The sequence below is a fragment of the Trichomonas vaginalis genome, chromosome VI, assembly GCF_026262505.1.
Source record: "Trichomonas vaginalis G3 chromosome VI, whole genome shotgun sequence".
NCBI classification, from domain to species: domain Eukaryota; phylum Parabasalia; order Trichomonadida; family Trichomonadidae; genus Trichomonas; species Trichomonas vaginalis.
Genome location: NC_067208.1, coordinates 17,323,212 through 17,348,048, shown reverse-complemented (window position 1 = coordinate 17,348,048; position 24,837 = coordinate 17,323,212). Strand labels below are relative to the sequence as shown.

Sequence of the window (24,837 nt, the reverse complement as noted above, 5' to 3'; positions counted from 1 at the left end):
TATGTCGATAAACGAGAGTAGAGTGATTTTTATCATCGAAACTTTTTAAAAGCTGTAAGCAGGAAGTAATAATCTTGTTTTTTCTGAGTTAGTTGTAGAACTATTGATGCCCGAGTTATCATTGTGATGTAGAAGGATGTCAATGTACTGACTGAAGGATATGAATTGAATTGAATTTTATTGAATTTCAATTTGATCAAAATTTGTTGAAATGATATGAATGTGTCAACTTCTGTATCATTCTCCCTCACTCCTTCCTTATTCTTTCGAGAACGAAGCTAGCTCAGCTTTCGCTGAGCGAATTGACACTTTTCATGCCCTAAACGTACATACTCTCAAATTTATCCAAAAAATTAATACCACCTAAACTAGTATATTCTTATTTTAAATATGATATTATCCTTATATTCCACACTAAAATTCATTTAAATCAACTTTTAAAAAAGTTCGAATCCTGCGCGTCTCACTTTTTAAATTTTCCAAATGGAAAATTATATTCTCCTAAAGTGAAAACAATTTTCCAAATTTACTTCCTTACTCAAGAAGAAAAATGAAACCTGCAGCAAAAAGGAAAGTTGTAATCTAAAAACCTGAACCGATTTGTTAAAAAGATTGTATTATGAGTAGACATATCGAGTTATCTGTGAACTGAATGGTAAATAGGGCACATAACGAATCAATGCTTAAAAAATATATCAATTCTCATCCAATTCTTAAATAATATCAAACTTATTGATTTAGAAATACGAAAATAAGAAAGAAAGCTCTTGGTTATTTATAGAAACGAACTAAAAAATAAAACAAAGTATAAATATCATGAATTAACATCAAAAATTCAATATATAGCTATTATTCATAATCTAATCATCATTTTATATAATACCAAATGGAATCTAGTTGATTACAGGTCTGAGGACTTTATCAATTATAATAAACTTGAAATAATATGATTAATTGATCAATTTGGATCCACATATATAAGAAAAGATGTATTTAAACATGTGGAAGCTTGTTCAATAAGAATAATTCTAAATTTGTAATTTTTTGTATTTACATTCAAACTTCTGACTGTATCTTATTCCTTGCATCAATTCTTCTGACTTCTAATACGAACCCGTAATCAAAAGAATATAAACTTTGACCTTGTGAAATACCTTTTGTTTTTGAAGCGGATTTTGGTGTTCGAATGGTAGAACTTCTACTTGTTGTTGAATTGTATTTGGATGTACTTGAAATTGGCGATGAGAAAAGTTTTGCATCAAATTCTCCTGAACGATGTTGAATTGGCGATTTACTAATGAATGAAGAATTAAGTGATGAATTATATTTTGATGTAGATGTATTATTTTTCATTGGTGACTGTGTTTTGAGTAATGAAGGTGAATTCATTGAAGAATTTGAAAAGGATGAGGTTTTGGATTTCATCAAATTATCTAAATGCGTTGATCGTGTTGTAAACAGAAATTCATCAAAAGTGACACCTCAGAAAAGCTAAAATATTGAATTTTTGGAACTTTTGATAGAGCACGTTTTTAAATATTAATTAAAGTAAATGTATATTTTGTAAAGATTCTTTTTAATAAAAAAATAAAATTTTGAAGAAGAACACAAAATCTTCTGAAAAATAATATCATATAAACTCATATTATTTTCTAATATATAACTATTTTATATAAAAATCAAATTCAATGATCTTAAAAGCGAAGGATAAACCTCAAAATTTACGAATATAATGAGTGGGAATATAATGCTTATCTATCATAAAACCATATGAAATATCAATTTTTGCTTTACGCCTAATTTTTGACGACAATTAGCAAAAAATGTTAAATGTTAACACTCAGTCCATTTGAATATGAAAAATAAAATTGACTTTGATTAAATGTTTTTATTTATCATGCAATTCTTCTTGCGACCAAAGATTTGAATAAAAGTTCAAAAAATAAGATAGCTTAAAAAATAATATACGGTAGTGTTTACTAATAGATGAATAGTATATAAATTCTATTAAAATGGATTTGATCCAAAAAAATATAAAACCAAAAATAATTGTTATAATTTAAATGAAGAAGTAATTTAAAACGATTTTATTTATGATCAAATTTTATATATTTTTTTGGATCAAATCCATTTTAATAGAATTTATATACTATTCATCTATTAGTAAACACTACCGTATATTATTTTTTAAGCTATCTTTTTTTTTTGAACTTTTATTCAAATCTTTGGTCGCAAGAAGAATTGCATGATAAATAAAAACATTTAATCAAAGTCAATTTTATTTTTCATATTCAAATGGACTGAGTGTTAACATTTAACATTTTTTGCTAATTGTCGTCAAAAATTAGGCGTAAAGCAAAAATTGATATTTCATATGGTTTTATGATAGATAAGCATTATATTCCCACTCATTATATTCGTAAATTTTGAGGTTTATCCTTCGCTTTTAAGATCATTGAATTTGATTTTTATATAAAATAGTTATATATTAGAAAATAATATGAGTTTATATGATATTATTTTTCAGAAGATTTCATTCTATATGCCTATGAAAAGTACTCTCAAAACTGACTTTTTCCTAATTATAATTAAATCTAGAATATTGTATTATGCTTAGTATTATTTCATTTTTCTCATTCAATTTAGAATTTAGAAATGTCAAAAAATTGAGAGCTGTCACTTTTGATGAATTTCTGTTTATTACAGTAGCAATATAAAAAAATAAAAATAAAAATCGATACAATATTTTTGCCATGTAAAGTTAATTTTGCTTTTTGGCAAAAATTTTTCGAGATTTTTTTGGGTAACTTTATGGAGTATAAAGTCCCAGAATTATACTCTAGTAGTACTGTTCTATCCCTCAATAGAAACTTAGCAAATAACTTAGAGACAATGAGCTTGAATTCTTTTCTAGATTCATTTCCTGATGATGATGAAGTGATTTCATCAGAATATATCAAGCAATTCAACTACATTTGCACGATTCAACCTGTTGAAACCGATATTGAGCCAGAAAATTCGTACTTTCCGAGAGCATTAATCAGATCAATTTCAATTCTATTGACCAATCCAAATCTTGATGATTCTACTCTTAGGCCTTACATACTAGCAATATCAAAGCTCTCTTCTTTATCAGAATCATATTCATTTGCTTTAATCGACTTAGGAATTTTAAATTTATTTATACAGATCGTTTGTTCCAATCTTACAATGAGTAGGGCCCATGCATTCGTTACAATCAACAATATGATCGTTTCAGAAAACGTAATAAAACATATTGATGAAAACAGTGATTTTCTTGCTCATTTGATTGCCCTAATATCAGATTTTGGTGGGAAAGGTGATTTTAATTTACCGTTGCGAATTTTATCGAAATTATGTGAATTTAGAACTTCATTACCAATAATGGAGAGTGCTTGTTCATTATTCAGCGAGAATATCAAGCATGGTAATCAAGTAGCTCAAGCAGATGCTGCTGTTGGCCTTGCACATTTAATTACAAATTATCCAGAAGCAATTGAGCAAGCAATTGAATTAGACGTGATAGATCATGCTTTTAACTTTCTTACTGCGTTTAATATTAATACTGTTAAGTCAGGATTAAGTATTTTACTTGTAATTTCTCAAACAGATTTTTGGGGCCTTGTAGACATTGATATTCTCTGTTCAAAGCTTGTATGCATAATTAGACCAAACTCTGATATCAGTATTGAAGCTCTGAACTTTATTTTGGCTTTAATTCGGAATAATAATATTCATTTGAATATTTTTCTGAACGAAAACTTAGTTCAAGAGATCTGTAGATATTCCAATGGCCAGAAATTTGTGATTCGCAATCTTTGCACGCAAATTATTTGTGAAGCTTTGTTATTCCAAAATGAAGAAATCAGATCAATGTTTTTAGCGAATAACTCATTCAACTATATCATTTCTATGATAGATGAAACGAATGAACAACTATCTTCGATGATTTTGAGCGCAATTGAAAAATTATTTTTAGAAATACCTAATTTTGAAGGATATAAAGACTGCTCGGATTTTGTTGATATCATTTCAGATTATTCTGAATCGGATTCGGACGGATATGAAATTGCCGAGAGAATTCTTGCTATAATTTCAGATGATTCTTCAAATTGATATGTTTTATTACTTGTTTGTAAATAGATATTATACTATATATGATTTTTTGAATTGTGATGTGTTCTTAAGAGGATACAGATTTGTTTTTATTTAATAAAAATATATTTACTATAGTTGTTAGTCTATGTGGGCACATAAGTGGCTTTAAATATAATGGCAAATACCTAGAAAGATTTAAAAAATGAGTTTATGTTCTTGTATCATATTCAAACACATAAACTGAAATGGTTTTAGAATTGTCAAATTAGGAAATTCATATTCAATTCCTTCAACTTCTTTATGATCAGTAAAATTAATAAAAATGTCAAAATTTGAGGTTTGAAATGTAATGTATTTTATATTTGTATATAAAAATGCATTCATTGTGATTACTTTTAATGATTCAGGTATAGTAATAGAAGTAATCTTACAAGATTGAAATGCATTTTCATTGATAATTTCTACTTTTTCTGGTAAAATTATTGATTTTAATTTCCGACAATTTCGAAACAGTCCCTTATTAATTATAGTTAGATTTTTAGGTAAATATATTTCGATTAAGCCACAATAACAAAATGCATAATTGTCAATAAATTTTATATTATCTGAAAATATAACGGTTCTTAACAAAGAGCAACTTTCAAAGGCAGAATCTTCTATTACTTCAAGATTTTTTCCAAATGCAATTCTGGTAAGATTGCTGCAATTCCAAAATGCTGCTTTTTTGATAATTCTTATTGAGTTTGGTATATCAATTTGAGAAATACTGTTGCAATTACTAAATACAAACTCTTCGATAACTTCAATATTATTTCCGAAGGTAATTTAAGACAATTTTTGGCAATTGTGAAAAGCTGAATTATTAATTTTTTTTATAACAAGCGAATTCTCAATTATTGAAAGATTATAACAAGATTTAAATGCTTTACTTCCAATTACTTCGAGATTTTCTGAAAATTCAATCATTATTAGGTTTTAACAATTATCAAAAGCTCCTGATTCAATGATTCTTAATGTGTTTGGGAATTTCACATTTTTGAGATTTTCACAATCTTTAAAGGCACATTCACTTATAACTTCATATTTGGGCATAAGAAACTCGGAGTTTTCATCAAAAGTAATATGTGTCTCATTGATTTTTATTATTCTTTCATTTCTATGATATATATTAGATACCCTATAATTTTATGAATATGGCACTTTTCGTCGATTTTCAAAGAATTAAATCGCTTCTTTCTCAATAACTAATAAACATATAAGATTTTTGAAAGTATATATATAGTGTACTACATCTCAAGATATTATTAATATGTATTAGAAAGAATAATATATTGGATTTTGATATCACAAAATGACTTTTCAATTTATTGTAGTTCCTCACAGAGTTGAGATTCTACAAAATTCTTTGCAGATAATTTATGAAGGGATGATAGACTAACGAACTATAGATACATGAATTGAAAATAAAAAAATTGATTAAATATGAACCTTCATAAACCGTTTAAGAAACTTAAAAACTATTCTTTATTGTTTATTTTGGACGAAGTTTAATATGATTGTGGTTTTATTGGACAATAATCGAGTAACGGAAAAATATAACATTTATCTATAAAGTGAAAATTTAGAGGTATATTTCGTAAGATATTTCCTCTCTGATTACAAGAACTATTGTGAGCTATCAATCTAATGAAAGAGAGCAGATTTGGCCGTAATGAAAATGCAATACTTCGAAAATCAATGCAAAAAAGATTAATTTGTTAGAAACAATCGACTATGACACTGAATTCTAAGAGCAAACGTTTACATTAGGATATTTTGATCATTTCCAAATATTGCAAAATTGCATTTAAACAAGTTAAGGAGAATACTATATTAACCGTGTTGTAAGGAAATATAACAATTTTAAAGATTTTGCGACAGAATTTGAAAAAATATGAAAATCAGATATATAAAAATTGAATAAAATAACATTATGATGGAATATAAGTAGATGAGCTATTAATGCTGCTATGATTTAAAATTGAGTAGTAATGAAATAGAATTTCGATTAAAAAAATTAATGTAATCGTATGAAAGCTTTGATCCAAATAATTAATATTCGCAAATATTTTAACCTACTAATAAAATTCTGATTATATTAAGATATTTTAAAAATGAGATTCCAAATTGAATGGTGATGGAGATGAAAATTTTTAAAAATATAAATAAGAGGATAAATTGATTGAGATATTAACTAGTAAATATTTGAAAAAGTAAATTATTTGAAATCCTTTAAAAATGTTACGGATAAAAGCTATATAAATAAAATGACTGGTGTGGTTGGTTAGCCTAATGTGTAATATCAAAAAGAATTAATGGGTGTTGTTCACTGAGCAACTTTGATAAGAATCATTTGTGATTCTTGTCAAAGTTGAATCAAAGACAACAATTGATAGACAATTGTTGTCTTTGTGTACAACATTCACTTGAATTATAAACAATAACAAGTGTTTGTTGTTCACTGAGCAACTTTGAGAAGAATCATTTGTGATTCTTGTCAAAGTTGAATCAAAGACAACAATTGATAGACAATTGTTGTCTTTGTGTACAACATTCACTTGAATTATAAACAATAACAAGTGTTTGTTGTTCACTGAGCAACTTTGATAAGAATCATTTGTGATTCTTGTCAAAGTTGAATCAAAGACAACAATTGATAGACAATTGTTGTCTTTGTGTACAACATTCACTTGAATTATAAACAATAACAAGTGTTTGTTGTTCACTGAGCAACTTTGATAAGAATCATTTGTGATTCTTGTCAAAGTTGAATCAAAGACAACAATTGATAGACAATTGTTGTCTTTGTGTATAACATTCACTTGAATTATAAACAATAACAAGTGTTTGTTGTTCACTGAGCAACTTTGATAAGAATCATTTGTGATTCTTGTCAAAGTTGAATCAAAGACAACAATTGATAGACAATTGTTGTCTTTGTGTACAACATTCACTTGAATTATAAACAATAACAAGTGTTTGTTGTTCACTGAGCAACTTTGATAAGAATCATTTGTGATTCTTGTCAAAGTTGAATCAAAGACAACAATTGATAGACAATTGTTGTCTATGTCTTCGATAAACACGTGTTATTTATGAATATACACGTGTTTGTTGTTCACTGGGCAACTTTTAGAAGAATCATTTTGTAATACTTTGAAACACAAAATAGCATATTACGCTTTTATTTATCTATATGTGTCATTTTGGGAGACATTGTCTATGCAAGTCTCCCAGAATGACACATTCATACACAATCTTCTTCTGATTGTGTATCTTTTGTCAACAAAGTGCAACAGTGCACTGTTATTGTGTGCTATGTGTCATCGTGGGAGACATTGTCTATGCAAGTCTCCCAGAATGACACATTCATACACAATCTTCTTCTGATTGTGTATCTTTTGTCAACAAAGTGCAACAGTGCACTGTTATTGTGTGCTATGTGTCATCGTGGGAGACATTGTCTATGCAAGTCTCCCAGAATGACACATTCATACACAATCTTCTTCTGATTGTGTATCTTTTGTCAACAAAGTGCAACAGTGCACTGTTATTGTGTGCTATGTGTCATCGTGGGAGACATTGTCTATGAAGTTTAATTAGAATAGTCAAACTTCATAGAAAGCAAATATTCTCTAATTTGTGTATTAAGAGCATTATCGAGCGCAGTTTCTCCATTATTATTCTCTGCATCTTTATTAGCTCCTACAGAGATAAGATATTTTACAATATCAAAATTTCCCATTTTTGATGCAAAAATGAGTGGGGTATATCCATCATCATTCTTAGTATTTTTATCAGCTCCTATTGCGATAAGGTATTCGGTTACCTCATAGTGTCCCAACATTGAGGCAAAAATGAGTGAATTAGTCCCATTATAATTCTTTGCTTCTTTATTAGCACCAATTGAGATTAAATACTTAACAACTTCAAGATTATTCCTTGATGAAGCAAAAATGAGTGGAGTATTTCCGTCATCATCTCTTGCTTCTTTATTAGCGCCAACAGAGATAAGATATTTCACAACACTAAGGTGACCATTTACTGAGGCAGATATGAGTGGAGTTTCGCCATGTATATTCTTTGCTTCTTTATTAGCTCCTGCAGAGATAAGATATTTGACTTGTTCAAGTTGACCATTTCTTGATGCCAAAAAGAGTGGAGTTTCGCCGTTTTTATTCTTTGCTTCTTTGTTAGCTCCTGAAGAGATAAGATATTTGAAAATTTCAAGTTAGCCATTTTCTAATGCTTGAAATACTGGTGTTTCGCCATTTTTATTCTTTGCTTCTTTATTAACACCAGCAGAAATGAGATATTGGGCAATCTCAGGTTTACCATTTTCTATAGCATAATTGAGTGGAGAAATTTCATCATTATCAGACATGCAGCCACATTCAATTAGAGATTTGACAAGTCTGAGATTTCCTCTTTCACATGCAGTATTAAGAACATTCATTGAATGATTATACCAGAATTTAGGATCTTTCTTTTTCCAAAGCCCTTCATCACATGCTCTTGAAAGCATTTGATTATTTTCAAGAGATGAAAGTTGATCCAAGAAATTGTATATATCGTTAAACTCATTAGATTTCTTAAGTTCTGTAATCCTTGGGATAACTAAGCTCTGATTATATATTTCATTAAGTTGAGTAATTTGAGATTGTAGTTTTTGGACTTTCTCTTGGCATCCAAGCGATTTTTTCTCACGATCTAAATAGTCAATGATACTATTAAGAACTCGGAGTTTCATGTTCTTTCTGATTGATTTCAATATTAAAATGACATCTTCCATGTTTTGAACGCAAACATTTGCTTTTCTTGCGCAAAGATATAATTTATGTGCCTTAATTGTATGATATGACAGTTCAATCAAAAATGTGAAATCATTTGTATTGAAATTTGAATTTTTCATGATATTTTTGATGTCTTCGAGTTCGAATGATTCAAAGAAATATTCATCTGTAATAAAATCACTGATATGTGCAGCCATATACTCAAGGTTCACTTCAAGACCGCCCGACATGGATAATAATAAAAGTCGTAACTTTACTAAAAATTTTGTACCGGTTTATTCAATATGACGGAAAATTAATGGAAAGTCGATCTCACAAAATTTTCTAGTATATTTTGTACAAATCACTATTATAAGCATAAATTATTAAAATTTAAAATATTCGATTTTCCATTAATTTTCCGTCATGGGGGAAAAAAGTCGGGATATTATTTTTTAGAATTACGAGAATTCTACTTTGATTGACATGTATTCTTGGAAAGATATTAATAGTAATTAAGGGTGCACTTACCACTTTCTGACATTCTCTCAATTTTTTGACATTCTAGTTTTTTATCCAATTCTTCTAAGTTAAAAAGTCATTAACTTTGTTCGGGAAGAAGTTATTTTAAATAACTACTTTGTACCTTATATTACTGTTATACTTTTTTGCAATCACAATAAAGATATATTGATATTATGGGAGCATGTCAAAAAGTGGTATGTGCATCCTTAAAAACAACTTAGCATTCTTCAATATGGTCCCTCTATATAAGGAATTTAGTTTTTTCATATGGAATGAGGTTCACAACAATGCAATAAAGGAGATGATTTGAAATAACAAGCAACTAAAAATATAAATATTCAAGATAAAAACAATTTAAATCAAACAAAACAAGATGATAAGAAAATAAAAATTAATAATCTTTGAGACTAATAGTATAAGATGGTCCGCCAAGAGTAGATGATAATAGTCGATAAGGTGCTGATGTATCTGGACGTGAAGGACTAAGGTCACGATTCGAAATTGTGAATCCTTTCTTTTTATTCTTTTCTCCAGCGTCAACATCATATTGTCCAGGACCAGGAAGACTTGAAACTTCCTTATAATTGATAATATCTCTTGCATATGGTCCGTCAAGAGGGCAAACAACGTCTTCGCTGATATCTTTAGGAGCATCAGAGCTGAAGTATGCGTCAGGACCTGGAATATCGCTCATTGGGTTCTTCTTCTCAGTTTTAACACCAATAGTCATTGGTCGAGGAACAATTGACGTTGGAATATCGTAAACAGGTCCAGGGGAAGGAGTTTCGTATGAAGTTGGTGGTCTAGATAACATATGAATCTTCTTCTTATTGTCAATTGTAGAAGGAATATCGTAATAAGGGACATCAAAAACAGATCTACTTCTTTCTTTAGTTCTGACGTGCATTGTGGTATAAATTCGCTTCGATGACTCTCCAAATGGCTTGAGAACTTCGTATTCACCAGGACCTGGAGTTTTCGGAATTGATTTTTCTGTTTTGTTCTTTGGGAACTGGCATCTTCTTGCATCGTGTCCAAATGGTTGAACAACATCATAAATTGGACCTGGATGCTGTTTCTTCTGAAACTTTGGCCTTCTAGTTGGTCCATGATCTGCATGATTAATAACAGCACGTGGTTGCATAGTAGATGGGATGTCATAAGATCCGGGAGGAACTAAGATATTATCCTGTATGAAATCGAAACGACGTCCAACTCCAACAACAAAAGCAGGTCCTTTATCATTAATTTTAGGATCGTACTGCCCTGGGCCTGGTGTTATCTCTGTTTTCGATGACATTTTAGGTCTGATTGATACTTTTGGTCCTTGACCAATTGTAGAAGGAATTGCATATAAATTTGGTTCTGAAACTGCTGTTTGACGAAAATCTTTCTTAAATTTAAGCTCATGACCGATGTTTATGCCATTTTTATTTAATGTGGAAGGTAAAAGGTAATATTTGGGGGCATATTGTGGTTTAAGTTCTGTAGAACGGCCACGAATTGAGAATTTTGGACCAGCACCTATGGTACTAGGAATGTTATACATTCCAGGACCAGTATCAGTTGTTTCTCTCTTGCCGCGGGCAAAAGCATCAAAAGTCATTAAAATAACGAGTTTTTTGATAATTCAAAAATAATGAAGAAATTGTTTTATAATTAGGTAAAATGTATGCTTGCATTTAGCAGATATCAAAATGTAAAATTTAATTATTATGACGTAATTATTTTAAAAATTTCATAATTTTGAGAGTAACACGGAATATAAAATAATCAAAGATCTTTTTAATGATTCTATATAATTTTAAATTCTGACGCTGATTGAGGCTCATTCCTAGGATGTGAGATATTCAATGAGTAGATAAAGGGTACTTCTATTGGAAATGGAATTTGAAACGAACAAATATAGAATTATAATGTATTTATAATAGGATATTGTGTTGGTCAATATTGCATGACTAAAATTACCTCAAATATAATTAATTTCAAATACCATTTGCAATGGCTAGTTCATTGTGAGTAGTAAGGTTGATACATAAGAAGGTAAGGTATGTGTATGGACATGTGTATATCCCTCGACTCTGGATCGTAACTGCATATGGTTGTATAAAATTTTCAACTGAGGAATGTAAACTTCAGATCAATAAAAATTGTCGAATACTCAGTTAAAAATTACAAAAAGTATACGAACCAGACAAATTAACATGAAATGTTCAATACTAATTCAATTATAAGTCAAAGATATTTGAATACTAATGGTAAATTTTTAAAAAGCGCAGAATTTATATTGAGAGATAATTGTGCATCATTTTGTAGTTTGACTTATTATAATTGTGAGCTCTTGAAATTTTTAATAAATAAGTAATAAATTATTACATATGGTCCATATCATATTCATGAAGATTTTATCTTTTTTTCATAATTCAATTACTATTCAAATATAAAACCATAATGACGAAAACAATTTTCATGGATATTCAAAGCGACATTCCACATTTTCAATTTCCAACAATACCGAAACTAGAAACCCGACCATTTAAAGTTTGCAATGCTGTTGATTACGCCGATCCAAAGATTCAAAAATTAATTGAGTATGATCAATTAGATTCGAAGACAAAAAACAGACTCACTGCTAGAAAATGGCGCGAAGGAAGAAAAGACTATCTAAACAATTTGGAAGAAACCAATTTTTTGCTCAGGACAAAATCTCTAAGCCTTTTAGATCATAGAACGCGCTTGATGTCAGAGAATAAAGCTTTAGAAGAAGAAATTCAGTTAGCTAAATTAGTTTTGGAAAAAATACAAGAGCTCAAAAAATAATTTTATTTTTAAAGGGAAATAGGGCCTTATTTATATGAATTGTTTGTTTATTAAATAATTAAATAATAATTAAAAATACCCATATTTTTCTAACTTTTACCACCCCTCTAAGGCTGGGGAAACCGCCTATCGTTGCGATAAGCTATTAAATGTCACCTCCTAGGCAACTTTCGGGGATTGTTGCGTAGTGTAGCGGAACTTATTGTCAAATTGGATATATTTGCTCAGGTTCAATTGCCTATATGCTATTTTTTTTCCTTTTTTGCTTCTTGAAAATTTGATTGTCCTTTATTTGATTTGCTTCACATTCTAAATCTTCTGCATATATACTATCTTTGTATTTATCTATTTTTTAAAAATCTTTAAGAATGCGGAATTGAATTTTATTCAAAATATTAAAAAGCCAATACAAATGTAAATAATTGTTTTATGGATAATATAGATTCTAAAATAACTCTTTATTTTGATTTAATTATAGGATCCTAATTTTTTTTCTAAAAATAAACTTCAAAGCAAACTATAAACTTTCTTATTATCAATAACCACTTTTTAAAACTATTTTGCATATTGTTTTACGTAAATTTTATTTTCATGTTGTTTTCATCTAAAATGGATAAATTTTCAAAAAAATAATATTGATTTACGAAATTCATTTTGAAAGTGAAATAGCATTGTAATTATTAAAGTATATGAATAATATATAAAAATTTAGTGAATAATATAAGTAGATTTTTAGTTTATAAAACAAATATGAGCATAATGATAAGAAACTTTTACCTGCAATTTTGATATTGCGTAAGTATGTAGTATTTGTGATATCTATAACATCGGCTTAATCAAAATCTTGTATTTCTTCTGAGCTTTTGAGAAAATGCAATTGCAATGAGTAAGATTTCGACGTTTTTGGTAAATTAAGAGCTGAGCTTTATGAATTTAGTTCATATATGCCTGTAGTTTGTTGCGTAGATATCATTTTTGGCGCAAGTTCTTTCAACATGGAGATGATAAATGAATCTTTTGAGAACTTTATGGGTATTCGCACCCGTAAAGAGGTCCTACGAGGAAAGATGATCCAGACTACATGGATATATGGATTACCTAAAAAGATCCAATGATTTCCACATATTCATGTGTATATGCGATAAAATGAGCGCCAAAAAAGGCAAAAAATAGACTTTTTGTTGGATTTGCTTACTGGATCACAAACCTATTTATGATCCGAGACTCTTTTTAGTCAGAGATGTGAGGTCCTTTCTAGGTAAGCGAGCTATTCTTCCATAAAAAAATATAATAATCGTTTTTCTCACAAATACCTGAGGGGGTGGTAAAAGTTAGAAAAATCTGGGTATAAAATAATTTTTTTATAACAATTTAAATGATCCAAATAGGATATGGCTTTTTCATTTAATAAAGCAGAAAATCTAGTATATCATGAATTTGTCGAAGATTAAATGAAATTGCAATTTTTGACTAAATTAATTTGCTTAATTGTTAACCTGTCAACAATGCATGTTAATTATTTTTTCAATGTCATGAATTTATTAATAGCTATCATGCAACTTGATCGAAACGACTGAAAAAAATAAGCCAAAAAATCGAATTTATAATATCTAAGAGTATTTTAGAATGCATTTGTGTAATTAGTGTCGAGTTTTAGTTCTTGACATTAATAATTCGCCAAAAATTCAGAAAAAAAAATTATCTTGAAAACAATTTAATTATTATTAATACATTCATTATGTTGGACGTTTTATTATTTTCGATAAATTCTGATTCTTTTTTTTTCTGATTTAAAAATAAAATTGCGTCGATAAGCTATAATTACTATAAACAGGAATAAAAAAACATTTTATTATTAATAAAATATATATAAACAAATATAGTATTTCACTCATCTTCGTCTAAATTTGGCATTCTCTTGAGCAAAATTGAAAAATCATCTGGTGTTTGAGATCTACTTGGTGTTGAGTTTGTTGTCTGTCTTGCAGGGGATCCTCTTGCTGCTAATCTTGTCAAAAGAGATGAAGAGAAGACTCTTCTAACCGAAGGAGAAGGAGGCAAACTCGGATCTTCATTTTCTGGAGTTCTTTGGAGATAAATTTTCAATTCATTACTAAGTGTTTTATCAATCATTTCTATGTACTGCAAGAAAGATGAATCACTTCTAACAATAAGTGACATTAGTTTCTTTAAATCGCCTTGCAATGGAGAATTTGTTGACCTCAAATGATAATGTAAATCAATCATTTTCGGTAACAAAACTTTGATAATCTGTTGTTGTATGATAACTAACAACTTCTGGATACTTTCTCTTCCATCATTCCTTGATTCTTGTGAAGAACTAAGTTCTTGTGATTCGGTTTCATTCAAATTATCACTTTTTGATGTTGAACTTCTAGAAATAATTGCTTGGTAACAAATACCAATAATTGTCAAGCTATCTCTCATATGTGATGTATCAACAGTCATGTGATGATCAATATATTTAGAGCAGAGTGTTTGTATTGTTGACCAGCATTGGATATCAGTCATTCTGTCGACACAAAAATCATAAATTTTCTTCCTCTCTTGAATATTAACTCCGAAAATTCCGACATCAGGAGAATTGTAAAATGAAACAGCATCTGAGAGAAATAGTAATATCTTTGATGATTTGGGAACAATCAGATCAAAGATACATGATGAAGCAAAGTTAGAAATCATTGGATTTTCATCTAACAAACTCTTCAAAAGTTTGAAAAATAAATTCGATTTCACTTTGATGTAATCTTCTGTTACTAAGCGTGTTATCATTACAAGAACATGTCTTTTAACAATATCTTCTCCATCAATCAATAACTTCAAAGCATTATCAATAAAAACGCTTGCGAAAGTACCATATTTGATTAATAAATCTGACAAAGCAGTTATTTCATTCATTTTAATTGTTGAATGAGAATCAGAAGTCAAATCATTAGATAACAAAATTATTACATCTTGAGCAACTTCTTTCTTTGTTAATAGACATTTTCCAAGTGACAAAATTCCAATTGATCTGATTTTGTTGTCAATTTGTTTGTCGAAACAAATATCAATCAATGGATTAATTTCATCTCTGTTTTCAAGAGTGAAATATGATGACAAGCAGCCAACCAAGTAAACAATGCAATCATTATCTTTTATGTTCTTTTCAAGACACTTTTTGAACAAATTTCTGAAAATTTTCGTATTTTCTTTATCGGAACCAGAAATTTCCACCAAATATTTGATATGTCCGTAATTACATGTCAAATTACCTTTGGATATATTAGTAACATCATTCATAGCATCTTTGATCCATGTTTTGTTTGCATGCTTCGAACAAATTGACAAAAAGTGATGTGAAATTGAGAGTCTTTTTGGCCAGAGATCTTTTAACAAATCTTTGTTGAATTGCTTAGTTTCGAACTCGCTTATCACATCTGCCAAAGCCCAGAAGCCTCCATCAACATCTCCATTAAGTTTCTTTGAAATCAACTTTGCAAAATTCTTGATTTGTTTTTGTGAATTTGTTTTAATAATTTGCAAAGAACTTCTTAAATTTTCAACAATGTTTTCATCAAAAACACTCGAATATTTCATCGACAAATTGATGTCACTAAGGAAATGGGTCTCAATCATTTGAGTTGAGAATGTTACAATCTTTTTATCATCATCTAAAACTCTTGGCAAAACAGAATCCAAAAAAACGAAAAAAGTTTTTTCCGAAATGAATTTTGTGAAATAATCTGAGAGCATTTTGATTGCTTCATGTCTTATTAAAGGAGATTTGTCCCTTGTTCTTTGGCTGAGTAGTTCTAGTATCTCCGAATTTTCTTCATTAATTTTTTTGATCAAAATTGACAAAAAATTTAAAGAACTTTTCCTTACAACAACTTTTTCATCCAAAAGTGAGTGTTTTAGGACATCAAAGAAATCTGTGTTACCTGTATATTCAACAATAGATGATAATGCACCGATTGCCAGCGATTTGATATTCGGATGAACTTCTGTCGTCATTTTTTTCAAAATTTCTGTAATTTCATTTATAAAATTCAAATCAAAATAAGGAATTAGCACTGAAAGGACTTCTAAAGAGACATTTCTTAGACTCATCTTAGTTGATTTGATGCATTTCATGAGATATGATGTGTATTTCTGTTTATCATGTATTGCATTAAAAAATGATTTAATTGTTTGACTAATCATCTCTCTCATGGCTGCTCTATCAGGACATCTGACTGTTAAGTGTTGACAAATCAATGTTAGCGTTGAATCTGAGCCTTGTAATGAGTACATCGTTGATTCTATAATTTTTTCTCGAAATTTTTGAACTCTTTGGTTCTTTGGTAGGTTGTCTGCAACAAGAAATGATACAACATGAGGCGCAACGTAATCTGGACTTATTTGTAATGCTGATTGTATGAATTTCATGACATTTTCTTCTAAATTTGGAACGTATTGTGAAATTTGCTTTGTCATTGTAGATCCTATCTTAAAAGATAGTTCTATGAAGGCTGTATATACTTCACGCGTTGCGATATTGATGAAATCTGCTGAAATTGCTGAAGAAAATTCACTAAAAAAGCCATCTGCTATGGAAACGTAAGAAATGTCGACGTCAGTGATATCTTTCTTTAGTTCTACTGAATTTGACGCTTTAATTATGTTATGAATTACTTTCTGAATCAAAATTTCGTTGTAATTATGTTGAATAGGACGATATCCGAGGAGTATTCCATATAAAACTGATGATATTTGAGCTAATATATCTTCTTTCGTTATAAATTTCATACATAAAGGAATGAATATATCAAGCGGGAGATCGTTACTTTCTAGTAGAGCAAAAAACTCGGTATATTCGCCACAATCTCTGATGTTTCGGAGAATGGATACTAGTTTTTTAAAATCTGTTGGATTCTCATGAATTAACCTTGATATTTCTTCAAGATTTTCTGTATTATGCATTTCACCGTAATGTGTAACATTATAATGATCTGATCGTGATAATTGTGTGATACCAAGTGAATTGAGGAATCCTATGGCCTGCTGAGACAAGGATTCACTCATCCACTCTGAAAATTTTATTAGCGAGGATTTTGCAAAAATATTTGTTGCCAAAAGTAATGTAAATATGATGTATATCAAAATTTATCGTATAATTATTGGTGTGAACATAGATTTCAGTATAGATCTCAAATTGTTGCACGTTTAGAATTAAAAACGAAGGTAATGCATGAACTCAATTATGTTTGATAATGTAATAGATGTTAAAAATGAACATACAATGATTTATTTATCTTGTAATTAAATGTATCAACATATTGATTGAAATTTACATGCTGGCTAAATGTGTATGACTTACCTTCTGATTGGGAAATGACATGCTATTTGGATGTTGATCTATTTTTGAATTAATCAATAAAAATACATTGTAAAATGATAAATGATATGATCAATGATATAGAAAATAAGGCTCAAGGTGCAGATTAGGGGATTAAGTTACTCATTGTTTGGCAAATTATAAAAATCTCAAATAATATTCAAAAATTTTCTATTTGATGTATATTTTTTAAATACATCTTATGTGTAACTAATGTTGCTTATCAAAATCAAAAAGCAGCACAAAAAAAATTCCAAATTTTTTTCAAAAATTAAAAAATGAAAAGAATTTTAGACTTTTTAATAATAGAAAACCAAAAACTTGATTTTTTTTGAAATAGAAAATGTTTTATTTTTCATTCAAAACCATTTTTGCTTGAAAGCTAAGTGAAATCGCTCAATTTAAGTCGATTATTATTCTTCAATTCTCTCATTTTTTAATATTATACGAGATTTCGTTCTTAAATAGATCCTTTTCACTAATTTAAATCATCTAGTTTCTAAATGTTTATTATTCATACAAATTCTATGATTTGAGCAGAAAGTGTACGTTTAAAAAATGTTTGGGGGCGAAGTTTCGCCAACATTAAGAGACTTATGCGAGAAAATCAAGGATAAGAAAGTTGAGATGGACGCTCATATTTATAATTTGCAAGATGAAAATACGAAAAAGACAAAAGAACTTCAGATGAAAATCCAATCTCTTCGAGAAGAAGAAGAAAAACTCAAAAATAGTGACAAAATTAGTTCAAATTCGCAGAAACTCGAAATAGAAAAGTTAAAACAAGCAAAAGAAGAATTAATCAAGAAAAGGCAATTTTTAAAGAATCGCGTTGAAGAATTAGAGAGTATCGTTCAGAAACAAGAAGAGACTAAAAATTCAACTGAAGATCCAGCAGCAGCACTTACACTTTATAAATCGATAGCACCAATAACAATTTCTTCGGCAAACCAAAATCAAATTAGCGGTATGATCGCATATGGAACTATCGATTCTACATGTTTCTTCTCTTACAATATGGATGATTTGACCCAAAATCAGAATGATTTGTGGAGTAAGATAGATGAGAATCGGAAGAAAGCTCAGCTATAAGTAAAAAATTTTGTTTGTTGTTTTACCATTCATTACTTTTTACAAAAACTTAATGAATTAATATTATTACATATTAATAACGTTTACACAACTAACACTAACATTCATTACATATCTTAGCATACTAAGAGAATAAAAAAACAGTAAATATATAAACAAACATATTTATTCCAATTTTGTATAATAAGACAATCGATTAAGATTGTGATTAAAATTGTAGAGATAGGTGATGTATATGATTTTGGTGAATAGACATACTTGAAATTTAAAACGTCTTAAAACTAAAAACGTGGTTGGCATTTGGCTGGGTAACTTGTTTGTTAAAGTCATAATAATCCATGCAAATAGCTCTTAACTCCTTTGCAGGAAGGAATTGTGTTGCATGTTCGTTATACCACTGGAAAATCATAGATAATACGATTTCTTTATTTTCTGACTGTGGGTAATAGCGACGGATAGCTTCAAAAAGAATTATTTGATTATCAGGAGAGAGTTTGTCCATTAGACTTGGTTTTTAAACGATTATTTTTAATTCAAAAATCATCAACTTCTAAAACTCTCTATTCCCAATCAATTCTACATTTGATAACCCTAAAAGAACAATATCTATGATATGGTTAAGGAGAATATTGCTATGTTATTTACAATAGCTATATTTTTTCGAATCAAATTGAAAAATTTGTTGAAATTAAACAGAATAGATAAATACAAACATTTATAATATAATTACATACAATAAAAACATATAAATTACTTAGGCTGAAGTCGAATCTGGCGAATATTACTTCGAATTGTTCTCATATCGCCCATCATGAACTCATTCTTCATGCTGTAGTATGAAAACAGTGGTAAAAGAACTCTTTCAAGATAAATCAACTCTCTTTTCGGGTTTGCAAAAGCTGAAGGATCGAAAGGCGAAACTAACCAAGGTTCTGCACGACTAAGGATACTAAGAGACTTTCCAACGAATACCTTTGCTTCATCTGACTTTTCCCAGCCCTTATCCGAAATAAATCTAACTCTTGCAATAACTTCAAGTTCTTGTTCCATTTTCGGGCCAATTGAGTAATAGGAAAATAGACGAGCGATATGCTTTGCACGATCAATGCTTAATCCATTTCCAATTCCGAAATTAGAATTAAAAACTGCAGCAACGTAAGGAGCTCCATAAAAACTTGAATTTGAGCATAAATCTATTAGGTAATCATCTGCCTTGATTCTCCAAAAGTTTTCAAGTCCATTCAAGAACAATAAAATCATAATAACAGATTTATCATCATCTGAGAACCAGTTGTAGACAGAAAGCTTGGATAAAATGGATTTAACAAATTTCATCATTTTGAGGTTAACATTGATGTCATAATTGTTAGTTTTGAAGAAAGATAAAATTATTTTTATCCAATTCATCAATTTTGTATTATCACACTTGAAAATTTGGACATAATCAATTATACTATTGAACACCTCCGATGGAACTTCTCTTACTGAGCTCCTTGATGATAATGCGAAAGATAAATAATCTTTGTACGATTCAAGAACACTTTTTGAGATATCATCTTCAATAACTTCATCGCATTCGATTGATGCTTCGATTCCTCGCTTCGTTTCTATCAAAATATGGAATGGTTTTTCGGATTTAAAATCTTTTTCAGAAATTGGAGGAGAATACTCCTTGTAAATGAGGTTATAGTCAATTAAATCTGATATAGAGTCAATAGAAATTCTCATTGACCCTCTAAGATATGTTTGTCTATGTATCATATCATTAAATTGAATTTCCATCAAAGCCCAAGGGAATAAAACGATCGTAGCGTTACCCAAATACACCAATAATCGTTCGTCAATAGAGCTGTAGTCCGAAATACCGCTAAAAACGCAATATGAAGTAGTTGAAGTTGATGGAATGACAAAAATCTCATTTTGCTCATCAATTTGCATGTGAGTTGGTTCTGCTATACCTGATATCTCTTCTGGATACTCACTCATTACATTTGAAGGGAAAACATAATAATTATTTTCTTCAATCAATGAAATCACTTCAACTTTCATTCCTTTTATGCCTGTTTCTTCGGCAACAACTTCTATAAGTTTGGAATCTTGTACGGCTTGCACTAAACGTGGTATTCTCGTTAAAAAGTTCTCCATTAAATCTTTTTGAGTTGAATCTAAGTTATAATTCTGTTCTACAGCTCTTCTCTTAAGAAATTCTTCAATAGGATATGGTGTAGCATTTATCAAGTGCTCAACCATCGATCTGACTTGAATTTTGTAAGAATTCGAATCATTTGCGTTGTAACTTATGACAAAGAGGTCTTTAAATGGTATTTTAATGATATGTAGAACAGTTATAATACTAAGAGATGTATCATCATCGATTTCTTTAACAAAACCTTTTTGTAATCTTGGCAATCTGATTAAAGTGGAACCTCCCTTTTCTGCGGCCGCTCTTATCAATGATTTGTCTTGTGGAAGTATAGGAACATTAGGGAACTCTTCAGATCTCTTTAAAGTCATTACTTTTGTTTTGACAGAATTTAATGTTGACTGAACAACTTGTTCTATTGATTTAATGATATCTTTAGCTTCATACAATGATGATATATCAAGTAAGATCTTCGACATCATTGAAGGAGTCAACGTATTAAAAATTGTTCCAAAAGTATGCAAAGCAGGGGTTGTATACTGTATAACTATCTGCATAATGGCCATATCTGATTCGGTGAACTGATCATTGAAAAGTAAAACTAATCCGTCCTCGATATTGTCGCCAAAAGAAAACCTCATTGATAAACAAGCTCTGTCATCCTTAAAAAAGCACCTTTCCTCACTCCTTTGGATCTTATCGCTCTCTAGGGGTTGAGAAGTAACTATAGGGCCTTCACAGTGAAGGAGATGGCCAACTAAAGTGTTGTTTATTTGTAATAAATTATTTCGATCGGAAGTTTGATATAATAAGTCGCCGTCTCCTGTATTAAATAGTATAACGATGTCTTTGAAGCCTAGTGTTTCACCAATTTTCCTTCTGGATTCTTCAAAAAACGTCAAAAAATCTTTGAAATCGGCGTAAGGGTCAGATAATTGACGTTGGAGTACACTGTTCAAAGAAAGTTTTGATAAGATTGGTAGTAATCCTTCTAAAAATTTATTACAACGTAATAATTTTGTGAGAATTGAACTGAAAAACGCCATTCTAATATCTGGAGACGTACGAAGTATTGCATTTTGTAGTTGATCATCAAAAATAGTTTGATTGCCAAAAATAAGCTTTTCTACAACAGAAGAATTATTTAAAAACTTTTGTACATCAGATGGTGATACAGATTCCATTTTGGTAAGTAGGTGAATGAGCTCATTACTTGTTTTCGTATCTATTTCAGGAATTGGAAGCGATAGCGGCTTTTCAACTTTTTGATGAACAATTGGCGGTCCATAGTTATCGCAAACTGTTTTATTGATAAGCATTGCAAATTGCTGATATACTTTACGTAAATATGCTAACTTTTCTCGATTTTTATTAATTCGTTTTTGAACTCCAAGGAGTTCTTGCTTAAAGTATTCGACATTTGCTTCATTGTTACTGTCTGCTATCTTTTGCAGCTCTTCATCTTCCTCATAATCATCATTATCCATGAGATCCATATTAATCCGCTGCATGAGATGTCACTTTTCTCGTTTTTTGTCAAAATAATTTCTAATCTGTGTGTCAAAATCTAGGTGACTCTCATATCCCATACTTTCATGCTGCGACATTCACTCGAGCCTGGCAATCAATGCGGTCAGTTCTTGAAGGAAGTAATAGCTATTCTTATAAGTTTGTATTAAAACATTCCAATTAATAAGCTAATATAATTTGGAAATAACACCATGAACGTGATGTTTTTATACTCCTAAATATTGACCTCATTGATTAATGATTTCTTCATAAATTTGAATAAATGCGATGAAATAAAATAATCGTACCTAGAGATAAATGTAATCAAACATAACAAAACAAGACATAGAATTTGATCCATTTTAGCATAGTTATTTTAAAATTTGTGCTTTGTGAAAAATACTTAATGATACTTTCTTAGATGTAAACAAACACTTTATATATGAGTAATGGTAATAAAAATTCATTCAAAATGAAACAAAAAGTAGATATATTATTCGATTACCAAAATATCAAGTAAATGAGATGTAATCGGAAGTTCTTCGTCACTACTTTCAAAATAGTCAGATATTTCTTCATATATCCCTGATTCTTTTATAATATCATCAAATGGCCTTTCGGTATCATTTGGATCTTCAATTAAAGCCAAGATCATTGACGAAATCTTTTCAACAGACGTTGGCATAGCCTCGTCTATTGAGGAACTGAGGCGATCAAAGAAATCTGGGGTGCAAACTTTTAATCTGTAATCAAGAGGGGCAATAATGATATATTCGCATAAAACATAAAGTATTGGAATCAATCCTTGATAAGATACCGTATTCAACATTTGAACAAAAGGTTCAATTAGATAATCATAGAGAATATCTCCATATTCAACGATCAAATCATATATGATATTGCATATAGTTGGAATGTAAATATCCTGTTTCTCTCCTAATATGTCTTTTTGCATTATCATATAAAATTTTTCATTGATTACGATTCTCGAAGTTTGATGATTCTCAATCCTCCATTTTATCAGTTTTTCAGCTAACAAATATATATTTTCTGAGATTCGAGAATCATGATTTGATAATAAATCTAAAATTTGACTTTCTATTCCAATTGATATCAAATATTCAGCGATTTCACCTTTGTGAGCTAGAATTGCAAGAATTGGTGGATATAAATCTGAACTTTCGCATTTAATTCTTTCGGTCACATAATCTGCAACTAAATGAACAATTTGGTCTTCAAAATTTATCAAAAGAGGAGTTTCGTTTTCATCTACATCAACTTCAACAAAGCTGAAGTAAAATAAATTCTGAAAATAAGTTAAAATTTGATTAACATATGATGGTGTAGGTTTTTGTGCTAATTTTTCAGCCACAAAGACTGTAAGAAGATTATGAATTACTATTCTGAATTGAACATCGTCTTGAAAATAGTTATTTATTGCATAAATATATTCAGGTAAAAACATTTCATTTAGATTCAAAATTATGTTACACAGATCAGTAACGAAAGGTTCTAATGTTGGCGGATTCTTATTTTTTGATAGATTTAAAAAAATGTGTCCGAATTCTAATTCAAAGCCTTCTGTTTGCGTAAACATCGCTACTATGTACTTAAAAATATCAGCTTCTAAGAAATTCTGAAAAGTAATGATACCAATATTATCTGTAAAAAAAGACAAGTCTTTGATAGCTGCACTTTGATCTTCTCGATCCTTCAAAAGAAGGATGTAAAATGTTCCATCAAAATCAAAGATATTGCTAAAATTTATTGAAAATTCAAAAAATCCTTCTTTAATTTCTTGTGGATTCGTATAGAGATTGTAGTTGACGTCTTTTAAATGGAAAATCTTGTCATTTTTTGGAAGATTTGGAATACCTGTATCTTCATCTTCCTTATATTCATTCATCAGATATCCAAAAACTAAAAAATAAATGAAAAATAAATTAAAATTTATAAGATATTTAGGATGATGTTGCTAGATATACCATCAATTTCCAATAGTGTATGACACAAAAATTTTCTCAAATTTTGAAATGTTCATCATTGCTCCAGGACATAAAAGGCAAGAGAAGAAAAGCATCACAACAAAAAACAATACCCAGAAAGCAGAAATAGAAGTTATACCATAGGCAATGTCTCCCAGAATGGCAGACTCTTCCGCATTCATAACTTGAATGCGGAAGTTTGACCGACAAGAGTGCATTGTGCACTCCTGTCGGTCTGCATGTGTCATTCTGGGAGACATTGCCTATGCATGTCTCCCAGAATGGCAGACTCTTCCGCATTCATAACTTGAATGCGGAAGTTTGACCGACAAGAGTGCATGATGCACTCCATTTTGTCCTATCCTCTAACTAACAAAAACCAACCCTTACATAAAATTTGTAAATTCTGATTTTCACTTAATAATATTTATTTTTAATTTTTTGTGCTTTATA

The 24,837-nt window shown here is 29.6% G+C and overlaps 10 protein-coding genes across 10 annotated transcripts, besides 3 other annotated features; 3 read left to right on the top strand and 7 right to left on the bottom strand.

The window, feature by feature from the left end:
- Positions 1-1,056: 1,056 nt before the first annotated feature.
- Positions 1,057-1,425, bottom strand: TVAGG3_0882120 (uncharacterized protein; the record flags this gene model as incomplete). The annotated part of the gene is made up of 1 exon (XM_001321807.2): positions 1,057-1,425. The coding sequence occupies one exon, from the start codon at positions 1,423-1,425 to the stop codon at positions 1,057-1,059; it is 369 nt and encodes a 122-aa protein (XP_001321842.1).
- A 24-nt stretch (positions 1,426-1,449) lies between these two features.
- Positions 1,450-1,487: a mobile genetic element.
- Positions 1,488-2,666: 1,179 nt separating this feature from the next.
- Positions 2,667-2,703: a mobile genetic element.
- A 108-nt stretch (positions 2,704-2,811) lies between these two features.
- Positions 2,812-4,137, top strand: TVAGG3_0882090 (armadillo (ARM) repeat-containing protein family; the record flags this gene model as incomplete). The annotated part of the gene is made up of 1 exon (XM_001321806.1): positions 2,812-4,137. The coding sequence occupies one exon, from the start codon at positions 2,812-2,814 to the stop codon at positions 4,135-4,137; it is 1,326 nt and encodes a 441-aa protein (XP_001321841.1).
- Positions 4,138-7,753: 3,616 nt separating this feature from the next.
- Positions 7,754-8,005, bottom strand: TVAGG3_0882080 (Ankyrin repeat family; the record flags this gene model as incomplete). Its single annotated transcript, XM_001321805.1, has 1 exon — positions 7,754-8,005. One exon carries the CDS (start codon positions 8,003-8,005, stop codon positions 7,754-7,756), a length of 252 nt encoding a protein of 83 aa, XP_001321840.1.
- A 384-nt stretch (positions 8,006-8,389) lies between these two features.
- TVAGG3_0882070 (spectrin binding) lies at positions 8,390-9,181 on the bottom strand (the record flags this gene model as incomplete). The annotated part of the gene is made up of 1 exon (XM_001321804.1): positions 8,390-9,181. One exon carries the CDS (start codon positions 9,179-9,181, stop codon positions 8,390-8,392), a length of 792 nt encoding a protein of 263 aa, XP_001321839.1.
- A 264-nt stretch (positions 9,182-9,445) lies between these two features.
- Positions 9,446-9,664: a mobile genetic element.
- A 133-nt stretch (positions 9,665-9,797) lies between these two features.
- Positions 9,798-11,136, bottom strand: TVAGG3_0882050 (sperm-tail PG-rich repeat-containing protein; the record flags this gene model as incomplete). Its single annotated transcript, XM_001321803.1, has 1 exon — positions 9,847-11,061. One exon carries the CDS (start codon positions 11,059-11,061, stop codon positions 9,847-9,849), a length of 1,215 nt encoding a protein of 404 aa, XP_001321838.1.
- Positions 11,137-11,909: 773 nt separating this feature from the next.
- TVAGG3_0882040 (uncharacterized protein) lies at positions 11,910-12,338 on the top strand (the record flags this gene model as incomplete). Its single annotated transcript, XM_001321802.1, has 1 exon — positions 11,925-12,275. One exon carries the CDS (start codon positions 11,925-11,927, stop codon positions 12,273-12,275), a length of 351 nt encoding a protein of 116 aa, XP_001321837.1.
- Positions 12,339-14,162: 1,824 nt separating this feature from the next.
- TVAGG3_0882030 (meiotic chromosome condensation) lies at positions 14,163-17,342 on the bottom strand (the record flags this gene model as incomplete). The annotated part of the gene is made up of 1 exon (XM_001321801.1): positions 14,163-17,342. The coding sequence occupies one exon, from the start codon at positions 17,340-17,342 to the stop codon at positions 14,163-14,165; it is 3,180 nt and encodes a 1,059-aa protein (XP_001321836.1).
- An 871-nt stretch (positions 17,343-18,213) lies between these two features.
- TVAGG3_0882020 (uncharacterized protein) lies at positions 18,214-18,747 on the top strand (the record flags this gene model as incomplete). The annotated part of the gene is made up of 1 exon (XM_001321800.2): positions 18,214-18,747. The coding sequence occupies one exon, from the start codon at positions 18,214-18,216 to the stop codon at positions 18,745-18,747; it is 534 nt and encodes a 177-aa protein (XP_001321835.2).
- Positions 18,748-19,437: 690 nt separating this feature from the next.
- On the bottom strand, positions 19,438-22,429 carry TVAGG3_0882010 (uncharacterized protein; the record flags this gene model as incomplete). The annotated part of the gene is made up of 1 exon (XM_001321799.1): positions 19,498-22,386. The coding sequence occupies one exon, from the start codon at positions 22,384-22,386 to the stop codon at positions 19,498-19,500; it is 2,889 nt and encodes a 962-aa protein (XP_001321834.1).
- Positions 22,430-22,634: 205 nt separating this feature from the next.
- On the bottom strand, positions 22,635-24,305 carry TVAGG3_0882000 (armadillo (ARM) repeat-containing protein family; the record flags this gene model as incomplete). Its single annotated transcript, XM_001321798.1, has 1 exon — positions 22,893-24,305. The coding sequence occupies one exon, from the start codon at positions 24,303-24,305 to the stop codon at positions 22,893-22,895; it is 1,413 nt and encodes a 470-aa protein (XP_001321833.1).
- Positions 24,306-24,837: the final 532 nt, after the last annotated feature.